The 20,296-nt window shown below is 41.1% G+C and overlaps 1 protein-coding gene across 11 annotated transcripts in view; it reads right to left on the reverse strand.

Moving 5' to 3' along the window:
- Positions 1 to 20,296, reverse strand: part of GPSM2 (G protein signaling modulator 2) — a 64,484-nt gene that overhangs the window by 8,384 nt on the left and 35,804 nt on the right. For 9 of the 11 annotated variants that reach the window (XR_012160345.1, XM_073356806.1, XM_073356808.2 and 6 more), the window contains 12 exons: positions 19,974 to 20,195; positions 16,911 to 17,046; positions 16,396 to 16,538; positions 14,953 to 15,076; positions 14,537 to 14,652; positions 13,180 to 13,335; positions 12,087 to 12,195; positions 11,187 to 11,316; positions 9,956 to 10,026; positions 5,661 to 5,837; positions 3,933 to 4,089; positions 3,558 to 3,775 (listed from right to left, as the gene is read on the reverse strand). Coding sequence is in view for 10 of the 11 variants with exons in the window: in XM_073356806.1 (XP_073212907.1) it covers positions 3,558 to 3,775; positions 3,933 to 4,089; positions 5,661 to 5,837; positions 9,956 to 10,026; positions 11,187 to 11,316; positions 12,087 to 12,195; positions 13,180 to 13,335; positions 14,537 to 14,652; positions 14,953 to 15,076; positions 16,396 to 16,538; positions 16,911 to 17,046; positions 19,974 to 20,195 (1,759 nt within the window). In the remaining variant the exon portion in view is untranslated. The remainder of the gene's footprint in view (positions 1 to 3,557; positions 3,776 to 3,932; positions 4,090 to 5,660; positions 5,838 to 9,955; positions 10,027 to 11,186; positions 11,317 to 12,086; positions 12,196 to 13,179; positions 13,336 to 14,536; positions 14,653 to 14,952; positions 15,077 to 16,395; positions 16,539 to 16,910; positions 17,047 to 19,973; positions 20,196 to 20,296) is intronic. The other 2 variants (XM_073356812.2, XM_073356813.1) reach the window with 2 other exon arrangements.

The following is a 20,296-nucleotide window of genomic DNA, read 5'->3' on the forward strand; positions in this document are numbered from 1 at the left end:
CACTAGACTCTCCCTCAACCTTATTAGTGCCATTACATGAGGGCATGTAAGAAAGAGTTAATTTCCATTCCCAATTTGATTTCTGTATCTGACATCACTCCTGTAGTTAATAAAATAGGATACAATTGCAAAAGGCTTCAGGTATGTGTTTAACTCTGCAACTCAGGAATAAAATGGAAAATCAAACAGGAGAGGAATGGAAGAAGAGACATTTATTTTAAAAACATTAAATTAAATACCATGAACAAACCTGTAGCAGGATCCCTAAATAGGATTAGTTTATGCACACTTGCATAAACATAAAAGATGAAGAACCAGTTAATTCTGGCTCTGATCTAACTCCACTGCTAGCAATGGAAAGGTGGGTGGAACCCTCTAGTTTAAGCTTTTTTCGGCTACAGATTCTCTTGTTTTGCTATATTCACTTAAAAGCACAGTAAAACATTGAGCAAACTGAAGAGGTAAAGCTTATCTGGCTTCACAGTAGTTTCTGTAAGTATATCTGTATGGTCTGCTGCCATGCCCTTTAGTAATTCCTTACAGCAATCTTCTCATCACAACAGATTTCACATTCTACCTAGGGAGGGTGTAGAAGCTCCTTCACTGTAGGTTTTCAAAAGGAGGCTGGATAGCCATCTGTCTTGGATGGTTTAGACCCAACAAATCCTGCATCTAGATGACCCTTGCCATCCCTTCCAACCTTTTATGATTCTGAGGACACTGTTTTACATCCCTCCCTCTCTGGCAGTAACACACTTAAAATGTGTCCTAGTAGTGCTGGACTAAATAGTAGTAATTTTCCTAGCACCAAATTCTGCTGTGGACTTCAGCCTGTGCAATCCCTATTATCTCCAATAGGGAGTGTAAATATTTTCCTCACACTGGATAAACCCAACTCATTTTTCTGGACTAAGTGTAAGACCCCACAAAGGCCTGATAAGAAAAACACCTGCACCACCTTAAAATGTATCTGCCTTTCCAACATGAAAGTACACATTATACAGAATGGAAAGCAGGCAATTCTACAAAACACACACACATCATCAGTAAGAGTCACCACGCTAGCAGCTACCTATTATACGTCTTCCTTCCTTTGGATACAGGCACATTTTTACCAACTTATTTTAAAGCATCTAACCTATTGCAATGGTTTAAACTACAGCAATGTGCTGTACTGTTACAGTACATTAACAGTAAACTACACTGTTAATGCTGTACTGACTGCACAGGAGTGTGCAGTTATTTTTAAAACTGAATAGAAGTCTACACAATATTCTCTAACTTTATTTCCACAATTTGCCATCAGTCTGATGCAAAGTGTGGCACTTCTGTGGCTACGGCAACAGATTTAGGGTAGAATTCAGGATCTTCAGTGTTAAGAAAAGGAACTAATGATTACATTTCATTTAATCCTCTTTCTGTTCTGGACCCAGCCTGACGTTTCAGATCACTCATGTTAACTAAGTAGTAGAAATACTTCATAGCTTCTCTGTATTAAAGTTTTGTCCTTATGGAGGATCTGCCACTGCGCCCTAGCCACCTTCAACACCCCTTCATAGACTGGGAGGGCCACTGGGGAGGGGGCTGCTGCAGCTAAAATGTTGAACAGGCTGTCCATGGGCTCCTTTGGCTCCTCCACCTCCAGCTCGTGGGAACCTGTTTAAAGGAGCTCTTGATGAACCCTGAAGTCAGATGGTGGCAGTGGGTTGGCAGGACCTGTGACCTCCACATCTAGGGATGATGAAGAAGGGGCTATTACCATAGGAGGGACTAGTTCCTCCTCCACTACTGGGGTTGCCTCCACTGGGACTGGGGTTGCAGCCTGCGTCCAGCACCAGCTGGGGTGGCACAGTGGTTTGCCTCTTGGATACAACCAAAGGTGACAGCTGGGAGTAGGATTCTGGCATCTGAGGGAACCGATTGCCATTACACCAACCACTGCCCCAGTCGCCAAGCATCTGCAGAAGGTCTGGCGCCAAAGTCTGATGCGTAAGGCTGATGCTGGTGTCTCCTCAGGATGGATTCATCCCTGGCCTCCAAAGAGAACTCCTCCTGCGGAGACTATGGTGGAGCCATTACCACTTCCACCTGTCAGCTATGATGGGGGAGCTGGAGACTGGTGCTGTGGAGCCAGTGACATGGGACCGTGGATGTGTGTCACAAAGTAGGGATTGGTGCTGTGAAGCAGAAGATCAGTGGCATGTCAGAGACCACTGAGGTGGGCCCATGGAGGGTCTCTCTCTGGTGGGCGCCACCTTCGACAACTCTGAGGAAGCCGGTTGAGAGGATCTCAAAGCATGGGCAGCACCAGGAGGGACATTAGGTCCATTGCTGCCTGCAATGCTTCCAGTGTTGATGGGACTCATAGGTGTAGGGTGCTCCCAGGAGTCAGCGTTGAGTCCCGGACTGGGCTTGTTGCCCTGGGTGGAGTTGCCACTACAGAGCGCAGCTCTGGGGAGGACAAATAGCCCGGCACAGGTATCACCTCATCAGTCACTCTCCACCTATCCTCTTTGGCACTGCGGAGCGCCCTCTTTTGGTGCGCAGTTTCTTGTGCCTCTTCCTTGGCATCGAAGACTGTGAATGGTGCCAGGGGAGTGCTCCGTACCACAGCTGATTGCTCAGTGCAAAATCAGAGCGGCACAACTCCAAGGTCAGTCTAAGTGCTGCTTCCAGTAACAGGGCCTTCAAACGAATGTCCCTGTCCTTTTGTGTGCATGTCCTGAAGCCCTGCAGATTTTGCACCTGTCCTTAATGTGGGCTTCCCCTAGGCACTTTAAGCAGCTTGAATAGGGGTTGTTCACTGGCATGGACTTAACATAGGCAGCAGACGGTCTGAAACCTGGGGACCAGGCATGCCCCATCCTTATGACAATGTCCCGATATGGGACTGCTATCTACTTTAACTAACTACAGCTAACAACGAAACTTTTAACTATATACAGAACAACAAAGTCCAAAACCCACTGGAAAGCCTGCAAGGCAAGAAATATTCCAGCAACCATCCCGGGCAATAAGAAGGAACAGAGAGCAGGGGACTAGCAGTGCCCCTGATACTGGCGCATAATCACGGGCTCCAGGAGGTGATGGGCCAGCCCCTATCGCTACCATTAAGGAAAAAACATCCAGCAACTGGGCATGTTGCGCATGCACACCTACCATGGAACTGACATGAGCAAGCAGTCGAAGAATGTCAACGTACGCATCATTTCAATATATTCTAGAAGGTTTCATTCACAGATTGAAATTAGAGCCTAATATTTCTAGTATCAAGAGTCTTACTGATGTTGAGTGTAAATATTGCAGTGACATAAGTTAAAAACATGAAAAAAACTCACTGAATTCTCTCTCCAACTCTGCACATATTACAGCACCCAGCACTTTGAGTGCTTTTCATATATCAATTTCGAAGTGCTCTACAGATATAGGCATTATCCCCATTTTTGAGATGAGGTAAATGAGGCCTTGTGGGGGCAAATTACATGAACACCCAGTTCTTTTGACCCTCCCATATAACTGAGCAGAATTTTTTCCACATACCGTTCTTGTTGACTTACTTGACATTTTATTAATATATCAAAGAAGTCATCATCTGATTCTCTGTTGTTGCTAGCCATTAGGTGGCCAAGGACTGACTGACTGTTGTGCTGATTGAGACGAAGCCCAGGTAAATTGCTAAAGTTGGCTCGTTGATCATCTAGGCGGCGGCTCTGTGAGCTTGCAAGTAGATCTAAAAATTCATCAGTGTGTGGTGAGACCATGGAAGTAGAGAAGGCTAAAGGTGGAAGGAGAAAGCAAACAAGTTAGTCTGGAAATCTCTTGGAACAGTAAATCTTGTGTGTTAGAACAGTTTAAAAGACTGACATCAACCCAAACCAGAGGCACATTATTTGGGTAGATCTTTTCAAACAATAAAAAAAAAAACCACGTACATTTTCTCATTGTTTTAGATGGGGTGGAGGAGGATGCTGCAGCTGTCATTCTGCTCTTCTCCTGGAAACAGCATCGCTGATCATCCATCCTGTTGCTTTGAAACCGGCTCAGCAAGTCAAAGAACCCTTCATCTCCAGTCATATCAGGACTGTTTTTCTGAAAAGATAGGCAAGAGAGTCAGGGAAACTTTGGGTTATGATTGTCTCCTACTGAACTAATGCAGAAGCTGTGGCAGTTGAATCTGTTCATGTTTGATACTTGGATATTGTTTAAACACGTTACAATGGAAGGAGATCAAGTCAACAAAACAAGTCTGCTTGTGGAAGATTTTTTAAAACAATTGAAATGTGAGCATTACATGGCAGAGTTAGTAGTCACCAGGAAACTAAAACTGCCAGGTATAAGTCAGAGACGTGTTTCCAGTGGCTGCTCTAGTTCTCATTATCACAAATAGATTCTCTCCTCTGAGCTTGATCAAGTTAATTTTTTTACTTCACTTCTTTCAAATTTAATACGAAATTGAACATATATTAATCTAGACAAAGCTAGTTCTGTACAGTAACTCCTCACTTAACATCGTCCCGGTTAGCGTCATTTCGTTGCTGATCTATTAGAGAACATGCTCATTTAAAGTTGCGCAATGCTCCCTTATAACATTGTTTGGCAGCAGCCTACTTTGTCCACTGCTTGCAGAAAGAGCAGCCCGTTGGAGCTAGCTGGTGGGAGCTTGGAACCAGGGTGGACTGGCAGCCCCACATCAGCTCCCCTAAGTTCCCTCTGCAGCAGCTGCCCAGCAGGCTGTCAATTGCCAGGCAGTTCAGCTGTCCCTCCCCCCACTGCCGTGTGTTGCTCCTGCCCTCTGCCTTGGAGCTGCTCCCAGGAGCCTCCTGCTTTCTGTGCAGCATGGGGGAGACAGGGGGGAAGAGGGGTGCTATGTCAGGGTGTTTGTCTCCCTCCTCCCCATACCTCATCTCCACAGAGCGGGGGCGGAGGAATACACAGAGGGAGCTTGCTGGCAGCAGCTGCTGTCTCAACTTGCTGATCTACTTAAAAAGGTAGTGTACTTACAGTGGGCTCAGCGTACTTAAAGGGGCAATGTGCGTCTCTCTCTCTCTCACCCCCCCCCATCTCTCTCTCACACACAGAGACCCACCGTGTCTCTGGCATGCTGCGTATCCTCTCTCCATTCATGCTGCCTTGTAGAGTGTGAGGCTACATTAACAACAATGTGTTAACCCTTGAGGGCTCAGCCAAGTGCTGGTTCACCATTTAGCAGTAAGGCATTCCCTGGGAAATATCCCACCCTTTTACCACCACCTCAACTAAGCTTCACAATCATCATCGCTGTGTACAGTATTAAAATGTTTGTTTAAAACTTATACTGTGTGTGTGTGTGTGTGTGTGTGTGTGTGTGTGTGTGTGTGTGTGTGATTAAAAAAAAAAAAGTCTGGTGAAAAAATTTCCCTGGAACCTAATCCCCCCTATTTACATTAATTCTTATGGGGAAACTGGATTTGCTTAACATCGTTTCGCTTAAAGTAGCATTTTCCAGGAACATAACTACAACGTTAAGCGAGGAATTACTGTACTTTAATCACTTTTTTCTGATCAAGTGAACAATAAGAACTGAAATTAACACACTCCAGAAATGAGCACTCATTTGTGCTATAGAAATTTTCACCAAACAAACAATTTAACCTGTTTAGGCTTTAGTTCTCCTAACATACCCTCTGAGAGCTTGGAAGTCGATGATCAATAGAATTACTAGCATCCTGCAGAACTTTGGAGGATGTGCCATTTTTGTACTTTTTGCCTTTTAATCGATTTACAAAGTGCAGCTTTGCTGAAGGTTTGGCAACCAGGGGTTTCTGCTTCGCAAGAATGTCACTGTTCCAGTTCTGAATCTAAGAAAACAAGAGTCAGATGAAACAACCCTTCTTTACATATGCTGCTGCCTATCATCTAATTAGCTTCACTCCCCATCAGTGAAGAATCTCTAGGTTATATTTCCTTTTCAGTAGATGGATGAACAAAATTTAACTGCTAGGTCACATCACCTGACTTGTGACTATGAAGTCCTCTATTATCTCTAACATACAGTAGTGATACTGCACAATAGAAATGAGCTCAAAGTCAGTGAATCAAAGAAAGAACATTCCATTCAGAGAGTGCTGCAAAATACAGATGATGCCTGCAAAAGTAAGAGAGAGAGAGAGAGAGACACTCAACATATACCCAACCAGTTTTACACTGAGTCCTCCCCTGGGAACACAGAAAGCCCCCAGCAGTAGGGCTTGGAAAAGAATTAAAATCTTTCAATATTGTCAGTGAAATTTAGAACTGTAACGTAAGTTGTAAATTAAAATGCTAGAGCATTTTTTTAAGTAAACTTATCTTTTCCTCAAAGTCAAACCCCTTAACATAAGAAACATAAGAATGGCCATACTGGGTCAGACCAATGGTCCATCTAGCCCAGTATCCTGCCTTCAGACAGGTGCTTCAGAGGGAATGAATAGAAAGGATGGATCACTTAATGATTACCTTATGTTGCCCATTCCCTGCTTCTGGCAAACAGAGGCTAGGGGACACTTCAGCACATGGTTTTGCATCCCTGCCCATCCTGGCTAATAGCCATTAATGAACCTATCCTCCATTAACTTATTTCATTCTTTTTTTAACCCTATTATAGTCTTGGCCTTCACAACATCCTCTTGCAGAGTTCCACAGGTTGACTGTACATTTTGTGAAGAAATATTTCCTTTTGTTTGTTTTAAACCTGCTGCCCGTTAATTTAATTTGGTGACTCCAAGTTCTTGTATTTTGTAAAGCAATTCAGATTTCCCCTTAAACTAGTCTCTTGTTTTTTAAAAAAACCTACATATAAACTCTCCTCTCCCCTAGTATTTCGAAACTGAGGTTACAGATTGGTATTCCCACGTCTGGCATCTAAATTGGTTTCACACTTCTACGTAGAGCCCTGCGCGGACACAAAATTTGTATCCGCATCTGATCCACTATCCACAAAAATAATCTGCAGATATCCGCAGGCCTTTAGAAATTAAATTTTGTATCTGCATCCAGTCACGATCCGCAAAAATGGTCCACGCATGTGGATATTTGTGGATATAAAGCGGATATCCACTGATTTGCAGGGCTCTACTTCTAGAATCTGTGTGAACTGCAAGCGAGGACCTTATTGGATGTGCTGTCAGGGAGTCTTCTGTACTATTGAGCCACGAGCACCTAGAGAACCTGCTCCTCAAGCCAGAACTGGCCGCTCTTCTTCGTTCCCCGCAGAAGGATGGACTCCTGAAAGGGAGACCAGTACCTTCTCTCTTCCTCCTCAATGTGCACATAAACCAGTCCCACTAACACCAAGTTTGACATTGACGTGTTTTTCAGATTAGAGTATTGGCAGTGTTATAAATCACCCAAAACTTATGTTCATAAAAACCCTAATAAATCATAATTATATCCAGCAATGCCAGGACCTTGAACAAGGTCCTTTTACACAGCGTAGCAATTCTACATGGTAGATGATTATGAAATGAACGCTTGATAATCTGTATCAAACCTTATGGGCTGAATTCATCACATGCAACTCCACTGGCTTCACTGGGATGAATTTAGATGTCTGGTTCAACCTTTGACATTGGGAATCCCCAGCCTGAAATCCTGTCTCCCCAGAACACCACAGTTGCCGATCAGCAAGAGGACACACTATACTTAATATATATGAATCACAATTTGACACCTGGTTGACAAAACATACCATTTGATTACATTTGCATTAGAAACTAACAGGAAGGATTTCCTACATAGCAATAGGCAGGAAAGCTGTTACTTTACGTGCTTGAAGTGTGCAGGAAGATTTGGCAGACTTTGCTGGCATTTTCCACACTTCGTCATTAAAAATTCCCAGCCTAGCCCAATGGTCTGGCAAAACAACAATGACAACTCAACATATACCCAGCCAGTTTTACACTGAGTCCTCCTCTTGGAACACAGAAAGCCCCCAGAAGTAGGGCTTGGAAAAGGAATTGTGGATAAGGGAGCAGCTCCAAGTGGTCCCACACAAAAGCAACAACAAAAAAGGAATTAAGTGCTCATTGATTTCATCCTCACATAACAGAATAAAATACAAAACACATTTGTGTCTCTAACAAATTCCCCTCAAAATGCTTTTCTAAAACAAAAATTCAGTGATAATTACAAATCAATGGCAGCTTCCAAAAGACACTTGATATTTGTGACATAGGAGCCTTTTAGAGCTTTTTCATAGGGAAGCTATGCAGTTGAATTTTAAAATCAAACTTCTTCCTTGTTGCATAGATGCCAGACAACAGCAGCAGCATGGCTGTGAAAGCAAAGGTGGCTGCCAAAACAGAAGGATATCAGGGACCTAAGTCTGGTTAATGCTGTAAGGCAGACTCCTACTCAGAGATTAGTGTGCCAATATTTTTTGCCCTCTTGACATAATTATGTACAGCTGCATTAAAAGCTTATAAAGACTAAACAAATTTTCTGGTTCTGACAAAGCCATTCATTGGCTGGCACTAACCCCTTCTTATTTGTACAGTCTCTTCATGTTGGATATTCTAGCCATATCTTAAGGTCTTTCAGATCCTCTGGTTTAGGCCTTATCTAAACTCCAAAGAGCAGGCTCCTTAGCTGGGCTTTCCCCCCATTATGCCTTTGGAACCTCATCCCTCAACTCCTTCTCTTGAGTTTGTAAGAGTAGTATTTTGAAAGGAGTCCTTTGTTACAGCTATGCTATGATATTTAGTTTTGGTTTATTATAAAGGCACCTTGGAAAACTCTCATTACACAGGACCCCAGGCTATACTGTCACATACAGAATCTATATTTTTAAAAGGTATCACCTAAGCAACGGTTTAAGTGATCAGCGCACTTGTACAGGATAAAAAACTTCAGCTGGAACTAGCTGAATGTTCAGCAGTACATTGTGGGAGATGCAGGTTGGAGCCCAAACTTAGGATCTTGCATATCAGTCCCAGCAGGGGCTCAGAGTGCAAGAAGTGACAAACTTCAGCACCATCAGCCGCCCAACATGTCCATCCTGGAAGAGATTTAACCCTCTTATCTGCAAAACTAGAGAACAGGTTTGTACTATTGGAGGAGATGGGAATGAATAGTATCCCACGATGGAGACTGAAGTAGAAGTTCCAACCTCCCATTAAAATCCTTTGGGAAACATGGATTTATACAAAATTGTCAACTTGGTTTGTGAGGCAAACAGGTTCATTTTAGATAACTCTTGCCTTGAGGTTAAGGTACATCACTCCTCGTCAGGAGACCTCTGTTCTATTCCCAGCTCTGATAGACTTCCTGTGTGACCTTGCAGTGAACCTTCCAGTGCCTCAGTTTTTACATTTCTAAAATATATCTACTTAACATGGATATGAAAGGCTTGATTGTTTGCAAAGTGTTCCGAGAGCCTCAAACAAAACACACTATAAAAACGTGATACATAAATAAAAATATGGAATTGTTTCATAGCCAAGGAATGATTGCTCTACTAATCTCTGGACAGCTTCCCTTTCATTTTATTCTGAATCACTTCTTGACTACGCAGGTAAACTGAAGCTCTTAGGGCAAATACCTACTCCCTACATGCTTCTGATGTGTACTGCAGAAAATAAATTGTACAACCCTGAGAAAACATCCTCCAGTAAACCATTACACAGGACTGACTTTGCTACCATTGTGCTTTTGACCATGAATACTCTTTGCCACAACTAGTTATTGAACGTCTCTGACTTCTCTAGATTTGTACCTGACACTTCCTTTCATTGATCAAGATTTTACTAGCCACTTTTAAAGGGGTTTGTATACAATTTCTGATGATCTTGCCCTAAAACCCATGCTCCTATCATTTAAATGAAGAATTTATTTGGAATGATCCACGTTAGGCATTTCACAGCACTGGTGCACTGAAAGCTATGAAACATTACTGCAATTCTATTACTCCGAACAGAAAGAAAAGAAAGGAAGTGCCAACCTTTTCAGGTGTTAATTTCATAAGTTCCATGTTTTCCATACTGTGACGGCGTCCTACTCTGGATCTTGCACCTTTGGGAAGAGATGAAATAAGACTAAATAAGTTGGTTGCCTATGAAGGGGAAGGATACATTTTCTACATTTCAAAGCTATGTTGTGGTATATACCATCTAAGGTTTAAGACACGGTAATTCTAAGTTCCAAAATGATGTAATAAAAAATATTAGCATGAAGTAAACATCTGTAGATTACCCAGGCTGAAAACACTTGGCTTTGCACTTCAGAGTTGAAGGCTAATTACCTTAAAACACAAATATAGACTGTCTCCTTGTAATAAAGATTCTTTGATCCAGGAATGCTATGCTCTGGCATCAAAATACCACACACTTTCTAAACAGAATTGACACTACACTACACTACAAAGTCACAGAAAATCAGCTGAGTTTTGAAGAGGCTACACAACCGTGGATGGGAGCAGGAAGAGAAAGGTTTGATTAAGGAGCTTAGACAGAGGAAAAGGGACATCAGAAGAGCCCACAATTTTTGTCGTCAGCTCCCCAGTGCCAGTAAGACTGCTATGGAGAAAGGAGGCAAGGCAAAACCTGTAAGCTGGTGCATAAAATCAGTCGTATCTCAAATTAAAAAAAAAAAAAAAAAAGCTGTTATATATTTGCTCTCATTTAAAAAAATTAGCCACAAAGACAAATTAAAACAATGGACTATAAAGCAAAAATCAAACTGTTTGCATCCTTTCCAGCTCTATTAAGATGCATATAAATGTTGCTTTTAATTTTTTTAAAAAAGGGATTATATTAAGCGTTTTTTCCCTCTAATTTGGAAAAAAGTCAGGTCTTCAAATGTCTCTCTTTATTAGAGGGCTGACATTTTTGGAGGATCTGCATAGCATCATCATCCTCTCTTCTCCCCATAAATGAAGTGGTTGGGGAACATTCAGATTTAGACCATTCAACTTGTGGAGAGGAGAGAGACAGGCCTGCAACACAGGCTGTCCGATACCATGATGCAAATCTTCCAGACATACAAAGGTCCCTTTATCAAAGCAGAAAGGCCCAATATTCCAAATGGAACAAGCAGATACTTGGATGCGGGGAGGAGGAAGGGGGATGGGGGAGTGAGAAACACAAATTCAAAAGCCTCTGTACACAATAAAGGAGCAATCATTTTTTCCTCTTAACTTCAGCTAAAAAAATATGCTGGAAGGAATCACTTACCATTCAAACTATTATCTACAGCATGGATTTCTGACATCACGGAGTTGTTTGTGCTGTAGCTTAGACCAAGCACCATTTGAAGATCTGAGAGGTTAAGTCTAGCTGTTAATTCTCCACTTCTATCCCCTACCTGCAACCAAGTACATTTGAATATATTTATTTGATTATTTATTTCCTCCAATTTCTAAAAATGTAACTATTGGTATCAGTCGCATGCTCTGAGCACCTATCCCATGAATCAAAATCAAACACACGGCAAGCATGTGTGTGTGTATACATATGCGTGCGCGTGTGTTCTCATTTTGCAATTGTGGGCTGAGGTGGATATATACATCTCAACCCACAACTGCAAAATGAGAACACACTGCTTATGGATTTAAAGTTTCTGTTCAGCATCTTAAAATCTGGTGTGCATTTAGGCAAAGTTGACTGATGCACCAGAGAAAGCGAAACAGCATTTCATAAGGTGACAGAAAATAGAAAGTGAAGAATTAGTCTACTGACAACTTATATGTTGCTATTTTTGCCAATTTTTGTTGATATTTAAGAAAAATCTACGAATGCCGTACCTTTTGCTTTCCAAGAATATTACACGATTACTTTGGGTTTATGGCCTTGACACCACCATAGTGGTGACATTTCCATATAGAAAGATTGTTCCTGAATCTTTTTACTAATGCATTAGGTGCAAACATGCACAAAGCCACAACTATTTTTCCTCTTCACACAGATTTACTGGGGCCCCTGTAAACTAACCCTGCCCAGATGACACTACTTTGACACAGATTTTTTATTTTCTTCCTCCAAACACAGCGTGTCATGCAGTCTGGATGTGTGACATGAGAAAGATCTTCAAGAGGAAAAGCCAACAGCCAAGTCATAAGAATGCGCAAGTCATACCTCTCTTGAAATTTCTAAATGCTTTTCTGCAAAGTGCATAGCTTGATCATGATTTCCTAATGCTGTGTACGCATTTCCTAAACTCCAGCATGCTCTTCCTTCACCAATTCTGTAATACATTTAAGCAAATATTCAGTTGTAATCCCAGGTGGTCAGAATTTCATGCTGTAACTTCTGGGACAGAATCTGTTGCTGGGCCCAGTAAGCATAGGAAACTCCCATTTCAAACACCAAAATATTAAGTACATTATAGTCACTACTGAAAGACATTTAACCAAGTATTTAAACCATCTATTCAGTGTTCATTTAAAACATTTACTATTTAAATTAGGAATTTTGTGAAGGTGAGATGTTTGATTTTTTACATTACAGAACGGACAAATCCCTCCTTCAGTGTTGTGAACATTATGACTCAAATGACAAAATGCGGATAATGATACAAAGGACCCAAGAGTTTAAAAGTGCATAGGGACCACATTTTGTAACCCAGTTCATAAGCATTTTTTGCTTGAATTGTATTCTCTTTAACACTTGTCTTTCTCTACAAATCAATAAGCATAACATTTAAAAATTACAAAGCAATTTTAGTTGCCCTGAATATTAAAATACAGGGCTTAAAAATTATCTGCATTTAAAAACTATATCGTTTTAGTGGACTTGTCCTTTTCTTTCCAATTCATTCCTCCCCAGTGAAGGCACAAAAGCGTATCTATTGGTATGAGAAGGCTGCAAAATTATAGCAATCATTAGTTTCAAAGTAAAGATTGAGAGCTGCTGCGTCTTCCCTTAACAACCAACCAAAAGACCGACAGAGGTGGAAGTCAGTCTAACAGTAACAGTGATTCCATAAGTCACGGGCTACTCTTCATCTCAATGCACCTGCACAAAGTCTACCTTTCATCTCAGGATTCACTAATGTGATACCTTTAAGACTACCACTTTTTCCTCTGAAGGGTGTAATCCTATAGCCAATCCATGCTGGGAACTCGTATTGATTTCAATGCAAGTTCCATATACAGAACAACTATAGGAGACGAAGGGTATCCTATTATCCCTTAAGTTAAATATACAATATTGGCTCCAAAGGACTTACCTATCATTCAGTTCCTGAGCGATTGTAAGGTGCTTCAGATGATAGTCAATTGCTTTTTCATAGTCTTGGAGCAAAGTGTATGTATTTCCAAGACTGTAACAAGCCTGTGCTTCCACAGCTCTGTCTTTAAGCTGTCGAGCCAGTTGTAGTGTTTTCCTAAGAGAGTGGATTATTAGCCTCACAAAATCACTATAGGAAAAATTCTGTTCTCAGATCTGTCACTATACCTGTGCAACCCCACTGAAATCAATACAGTTGTCTGGGTAAAATGGTAAAATCCAACCTTGGTTTTGCAAATTAGCTGCTAATAATCATCCCACAAGAGAATAATTACAGTTTTTCCACTTCCCATTTATCTCAAACCTTAAAATGGGGGAAAGTCCCACTGATTTCAATGGGAGGAGGACTGGACCCTTAAACTGCATATTCTAACTTTAGCCAGCTGCTTCATTACTGCATTATTTATGCTGATTTTCTTCACTGTATAAAAAAAAATCCAGAGTACAATTTACAAAGTCTGCTGCCAACTTTAGAAAATAACAGAAGCAGTAAATGTTTAATCAATAGGAGTAGGTAGTGTTAAGATACTTCTGTAGCTATCAAGGCAGCCAATCCCTAATGCTCAACAAGCATTGACTTGATTGGTCAAACAGTTAACTGAGTCAGCAATGTTCAGGTCAGTTCTGCTCAGTTTTGAAAACATTAGGAGGCTTGGGCTTCAGAGCTGAAATCTGAACTCATATGTAGCCCATGTACCTAATCTACCGAATGCAGATACTTTAGCTTAATTTTCCTGAACTCTGTGCAGCAACTATATTTGCCTTGCTGTGCAGAAGATTAGCAGATAAAGGGATGTTCATGAATAAAGCATGAGTATACAGCCCACTATGCAAGACTGCCTTTGGCATGTTTCAGTTATTTCCTAATGCACTACAGATCTCAATACAAGTACTTAAAGTCTGTGGATCGTCATCCTAGAATTTGGTGGGTATCAAGGCAACATGCTTAGGACACAGGAGAAAGCTAGTAAAAGCATGTCAACAGAAAGCAATAACCTGTACTATGGAGAAGTGCCCCTTTAAATATTCCCTCTTACTAGAAAAGGTAGAGAAGACATACTACAAAAATCCAGACTTTAGGAAAGGCTGAACAGTCAAATGACTAGAAAATTAATTTAAAAATTCTGTTAAGCACTGCATAATTAATTCTCTCCCAATTTGTGTTGTAAGGATTATTATAAAGCAGTATATCAAATGCTAAACATTATTATTACTAAACAGCGGTAAAGACTTGCCTACTTTGATTATGTAAAAAAGGATTGGTACTATGTTTATATATAAGAAATAAATTAACTAACTTGTAGTATTCAGAAGCTGTTTCAAATTCACCCAAGAATATGTAGGCATTTCCAAGATTGCTGTATGCTCTTCTTTCAGCAGCTCTATCACCAAATTCTTTTGCAATTAGGAGACGCTGAAAAACACAGAATCTTACTGATGTACTCAGTTATTGTACTTCACAAAATTTATCTGCAAGAACACATTTATAGGGCTTTACCACTTCATATCAACATTTGTTTGTTCTTCAAGCAAACAACTCTTGAAAAGATTGTACAAGTGCTTGAATCCGTACTATTAAGTATCAATGAAGCATGGTAAGTTAGCATTTTAAAAGCCTACAGAGACAATACATGCATACAAAGGATCAATCAATCAACAGCTGAAAAATGTTCTGCTAAAATAAACAAAATTCCATAGAAGTACAGTCTTGTACCTGTTCATGGGCTATAACAGCATTCCTGAAGTTGCCTAGAAGGTAATGTGTATTCCCCAGATTTCCATACGCACGTCCCTGGGCTGCTCTATCACCCAACTCTGTCACTATTGTCAAGTTTTCCCTGATGAGGGGGAAAGAAAGAAAAAAAAATAAAAAGAGAGACCTAATAAGTTGTTCATAGGAAACTACAAGCCATAAAATAATTGGTCTTCCCATTACTACAAAGGAAAAGATTATTTTCCCTTTACTGGCTAAGTGGCCTTGACATAGCACTAAGCATTATCTAGTCTGATACCAGCAGATACTAGACTGTTTTATCCTCCGCAGGCTGGTGGGCTCAACTCTTGGAACAGGGGAAGATCATCTGCTCAGAACCTGCTAGCCAGACTCAAAGTACATCCATTCTCCTGTGACAGTTGTGGCGTTTCCAGCACAAAGTGGGTAAAGGTTACTTAAGGAAAGACCAAATGCCGACTCAGATCTGCTGATGCACAGGTCTTACCTTTTCATCTCTTACCCTGGTTTCTGAGCAGATGGCAGGGCCCCAAGATGTTGGAGTGACTTATAACAGGTAAAAACAACGAGAAGTCCTTGTGGCACCTTAGAGACTAACAAATTTATTTAGGCATAAGCTTTTGTGGGATATAACCCACTTCATTAGATGCATGGAGTGGAAAATACAGTAAGCAGGTATAAATATACAGCACATAAAAAGATGGGAGTTGCCTTACCAAGTGGGGGGGACAGTGTTAACGAGGCCAATTCAATTAGGGTGGATGTAGCCCATTCCCAACAGTTGACAAGAAGGGGTGAGTATCAACAGAGGGCTTGTTAGCACTACAAAAAGTAATTTTCCCCCTGTTGATATTCACTCCTTCTTGTCAACTGTTGGGAATGAGCTACATCCACCCTAATTGAATTGACCTCGTTAGCACTGACCTGCCATTTGGTACGGCAACTCCCATCTTTTCATGTGCTGTATATTTATACCTGCTTACTGTATTTTCCACTCCATGCATCTAATGAAGTGGGTTATATCCCACAAAAGCCTATGCCCAAATAAATCTGTTAGTCTCTAAGGTGCCACAAGGCCTCCTCGTTGTTTTTACTGATACAGACTAACATGTCTATCCCTCTGAAACTTATAATAGGTAGAGATAGATACAGTTGTGTGGTATTACAGAGAAGCAAATAGCAGGAATGAAACCAAAGCCACCCTAAAAAAAATCCCCAGGTATGACTCCTTTACTCCTTTCATGTTTTATTATCTTATCCCAAAAGCCAACATATTGTTGCTGGTACCATTAAATGGTGCTACTCTATACTTTAGTTCACAACACTGAAGGTTTCTTAATATTTTAAGCTATTTATATGCTCCTAAGCTTCTTGAGCTCGTGATTTTTCTCTTTTCAGTCACAGCCTTTTGAAATCATTACTTACTCATAATAACCTGCAGCTTTTTGTAATGCAGCCTTTACTTCATCTGGAAGTTCCCCTGGATCATGAGTCCCAGCACAGGCTACATTTTTCCCTTTGGAGTGATACACATTTCCAAGATTATAAAGTGCTCTTGCTTCTCCAACCTAGAACACAATATCAGTATGTTGGAAAGATTCTGAAATCCTGTGCAGCTCTGTGCTGTATCAACTATTAGAACCATCAGGCAGAGAAAGTAAGTTTCTCAACTATTAATGGGGAGCTATGATCATTTTGGAGAGTTACACCCCCAGAGCATCCCAACAAAGCAGTTGTGCCTGTGCCTCTGGTGCTTCCACCTGTAATATCCTAAGTAGGAGCACTCAAACGTGCAGGTATCTTCATAATGTAAGTGGTTACATGACAAACCACTCAAGACCACTATACAAAGACTCATCAGTATGTGCTAGTACTTCTATAATTATTGTTCTATAAAATTACAGCCAGATTGACAGTAACTGAATGTTCACCATTCTTACCTTGTCATTAAGCTCTCTGGAAATATCTAGGTGCCTTTGACAACAAACAATAGCATCTTCAAAATTCCCAAGCACCTTTAAGGTGTTTCCCAAATTACCACTAGCTTTAGCTTCACCTAGTTGATCTCCAATGGTCCTGAAATTAAAAGAATACAATAATCCAGTAAATCCTGTACATTTGCAATAGATATATGTTCAATGCACTGTAAACAGAATTACATGGAAGGTTATTTCTCTTCATAACATCTACACTAGTATAAAGTGCACATTTCGTTCACAATTTATAAGGTTATATGTTTATTTTTCTTTTATAAATAAATTATATGCACACACACAGTTCAATTGTAGAATTCAGCTTAGCAGAAACTGGGGGACATTTATTTTAATTTTATTAGAACTGCTATTTACTACCTTTGTGTATGGTGTGACACTGCACCCCATATTCTTCATAGTGATATTAGTAGGATATAATTATATCATTATATTATGATGTATTTTATGCAAGATAAGGCATGTGAGGCATCACTGGAAAGGTTATGGGTTGCTGAATATGATTATCCTATTTGTATGCATGGATCATTTTTGTATCCGAAGTTATGAATATTGACTATTTATCTATTTCACAGGTAGCTATTCCTGGGCAACGCCCACTAGGCAAAATGCTCTCAGTCTAGATCAAGGGTGGCCAACCTGAGCCTGAGAAGGAGCCACAGTTTACCAATGTACATTGCCAAAGAGCCACAGTAATAAGTCAGCAGCCCCCCATTAGCTCCCCCCCACCACTCCCAGTGCCTCCCACCCACCGGCAGCCCCACTGATCAGTACCTCCCTTTCCCTCCCAATCAGCTGTTTTGTGGCATGCAGCAGGCTCAGGGGAGGGACGGGAAGGGGTGAAGTGGAGGCAGGGCCTGTGGCAGAGCCAGGGGTTGAGCAGTGAGCATCCCCTGGCACAGTGGAAAGTTGGCGCCTGCAGCTGCAGCCCCGGAGTTGGTGCCTGTACAAGGAGCTGCATATTCACTTCTGAAGAGCTGCCTGTGGCTCCAGAGCCACAGGTTGGCCACCCCTGGTCTAGACGGCTGGCTGGGAAGGGCCCATTCAGGTTAATGAGCCATTCAGAAGAAACAATAGGATTTAGGAGAAGCTTGTCTCCCACCTGGTGAGCCTTCCTGTGAACCTGCCAAAAACAGTGGGGGATGGATGTTGTGACTCTATAGGGACATGTGACCAGGTCACCTGGTGCTGGACTCCATCGTGGGATTTTAGTATTTTTCCCATTGACTGGCGTGGGAACCAAGCTTTGAAACACAGGATTCCCACCATATGTAAAAGCTATATAATGCAGGGGAGTGACATTATTGAGGTTCTTTACTGACTCCCACCCAAGAAGACTCCTGGAAACACCTACGAAACAAAGACTGAACTTGCAGAAGTGCTGGACCCAGACTAAAGAGATTTTTAGCCTGTGAATGGAACACCTGGGGATTCCAAGCTGTAAGCAAGTGCAGCTTGCCTCTTAAGAATCTGCAGCCTGCTTGTATCATCACTTAGGGTGAGAATCTGCTATTCATATCCAATCTATTTAGTATATTAAGCTTAGTTCGCGTATTTTGTTTATTTGCTACATAATCTGCTTTGATCTATTTGCTATCCCTTATAATCAATTAAAAAATTTATCTTCTGTAGGTAATAAATTTTTTTTTACTTTCTCTAATCCAGGGTGTGAGAATCATAACTTGGGGTGAAAGGCTGCTGCATATTCCTCTCCACACTGTGGGAGAGGGCGCATTTTATGAGCTTACACTATACCGTTCCCTGTGCAGCACAAAATGGAATAATTCTGGGTTTATACTCCAGAGGGGGTGTCTGCCTGTGGAGCTGGTAGGTACCCTAGCTGGAGCCTTCCCATACAGGGGCTGGTCAGAGAGCCTGCCTGCATTTAATTATAGCTGGATGTATCCCTTTGTGTATGTATGCTGGTGAAAGAGCAGGCTAGAGAGGATTCTGCAGCTTGTCACAGCAATACAGTGTAAAAGGAAGCCCAGGCTTGTGGGTCAGGAGGGCACATTGGTAACCCGGTTCCTGTTGGTACCCTGGAGGGGACCAGTCACATATGCCACAGCTTACTTATTGGTATGTTACACCAAAAAACCCAGGACCCTGGAAGATAATTGTGATAGTACTCTAAAGAAAGAGGGGAAAAATGTCAATGCAAGAAGCTATTTTTCTTCTGGAAATGTGAAATCTCTGGCTTGAATCTACAGTTGTTGTCTGCTGTAATTTGTCTTTGGGGGGACAAGGATAAAATCAATACAAATTAATGTGTCAATTCTAGATATCTTTACTATGCAAAGCTGGCAATGAATAGTTAGGTGTCACAACTTGGTGTAATAGCACTATGTTCACACCTTCCCCGGAACCTAAATTAAGGTCTATTAGAACATTTGTCTTCATGAGGGAGGAAAAATTTCAAATGCAACAGTCAAACATAATTATCCAGACCTCCTGCCCTTAAGGTATAATTTTTTTCTCACTGTTGTATAGGAACAGCTTCTTTAGATTATACTGCTGAAAACTTAAAATTTAAACATGGAAGTCTGAAAACTAGAAGGGCTTGGAAAAAAGAATCAAATATATGTAATGAAAAGCTTAAAACATTAAAAGATACCTGTAGAAACACCACATGAAATGTACATACTTCGTATATTTTAATCACATCACATTATTAGTTTTAAAGAGAAATATACTAGTGAGTTGTGTCTATTAAACAATAATGGCAGCTTAATTTTTGGAAAGTCAGGTAGAGTTAGCTTTAGAAACAGGAAAGGGTGAAGAACTGATGGATTTAAAGAGGAAGCCGTCACAAATCTGGCAACCCTACATCTCCCCAGTAAAGTGATAGCCAAATTATTTGCCAGAATACTAACCGCCACCCAATCTCCCACCACTAGCACATCAATGTCTCTAACAAGCATTAACAATGAATGTTTCACTGAACAAACCATTGCTCATCTTCACAAGAACAGAACGGAGATTGAGGATGTACCTAATGGAATACAAAATTACCTTGCAAGGGTTAAATCATGGTGGTGGTATTCCAGGGCTTTTGCATATTCATGCAGGTAGAAATAAGCATTGCCTAGCTGACTGTAAATAGCACTAAGTGTTTTTAGATCTTCTGTTCCAACCTGAACTGCAGCTTCAAAGAAAGACACGCCAGCTCGACAATCTCCTGCTTTACACAGTCGCTCGCCTTCCAAGGCCAGCTCCAGACAGGAAGCTTCCATTCTGCACAATTTGAGGGGGAAAAAGGTAACGTTCAGTCTAAATATAGTTCTTTCCATAAGAGCCTGAATTCTGAAGATATTTATGCACAGGAAGTTTCTCTG

This window comes from Lepidochelys kempii, chromosome 8 (genome assembly GCF_965140285.1).
Source record: "Lepidochelys kempii isolate rLepKem1 chromosome 8, rLepKem1.hap1, whole genome shotgun sequence".
Classification (NCBI taxonomy): Eukaryota; Metazoa; Chordata; order Testudines; family Cheloniidae; genus Lepidochelys; species Lepidochelys kempii.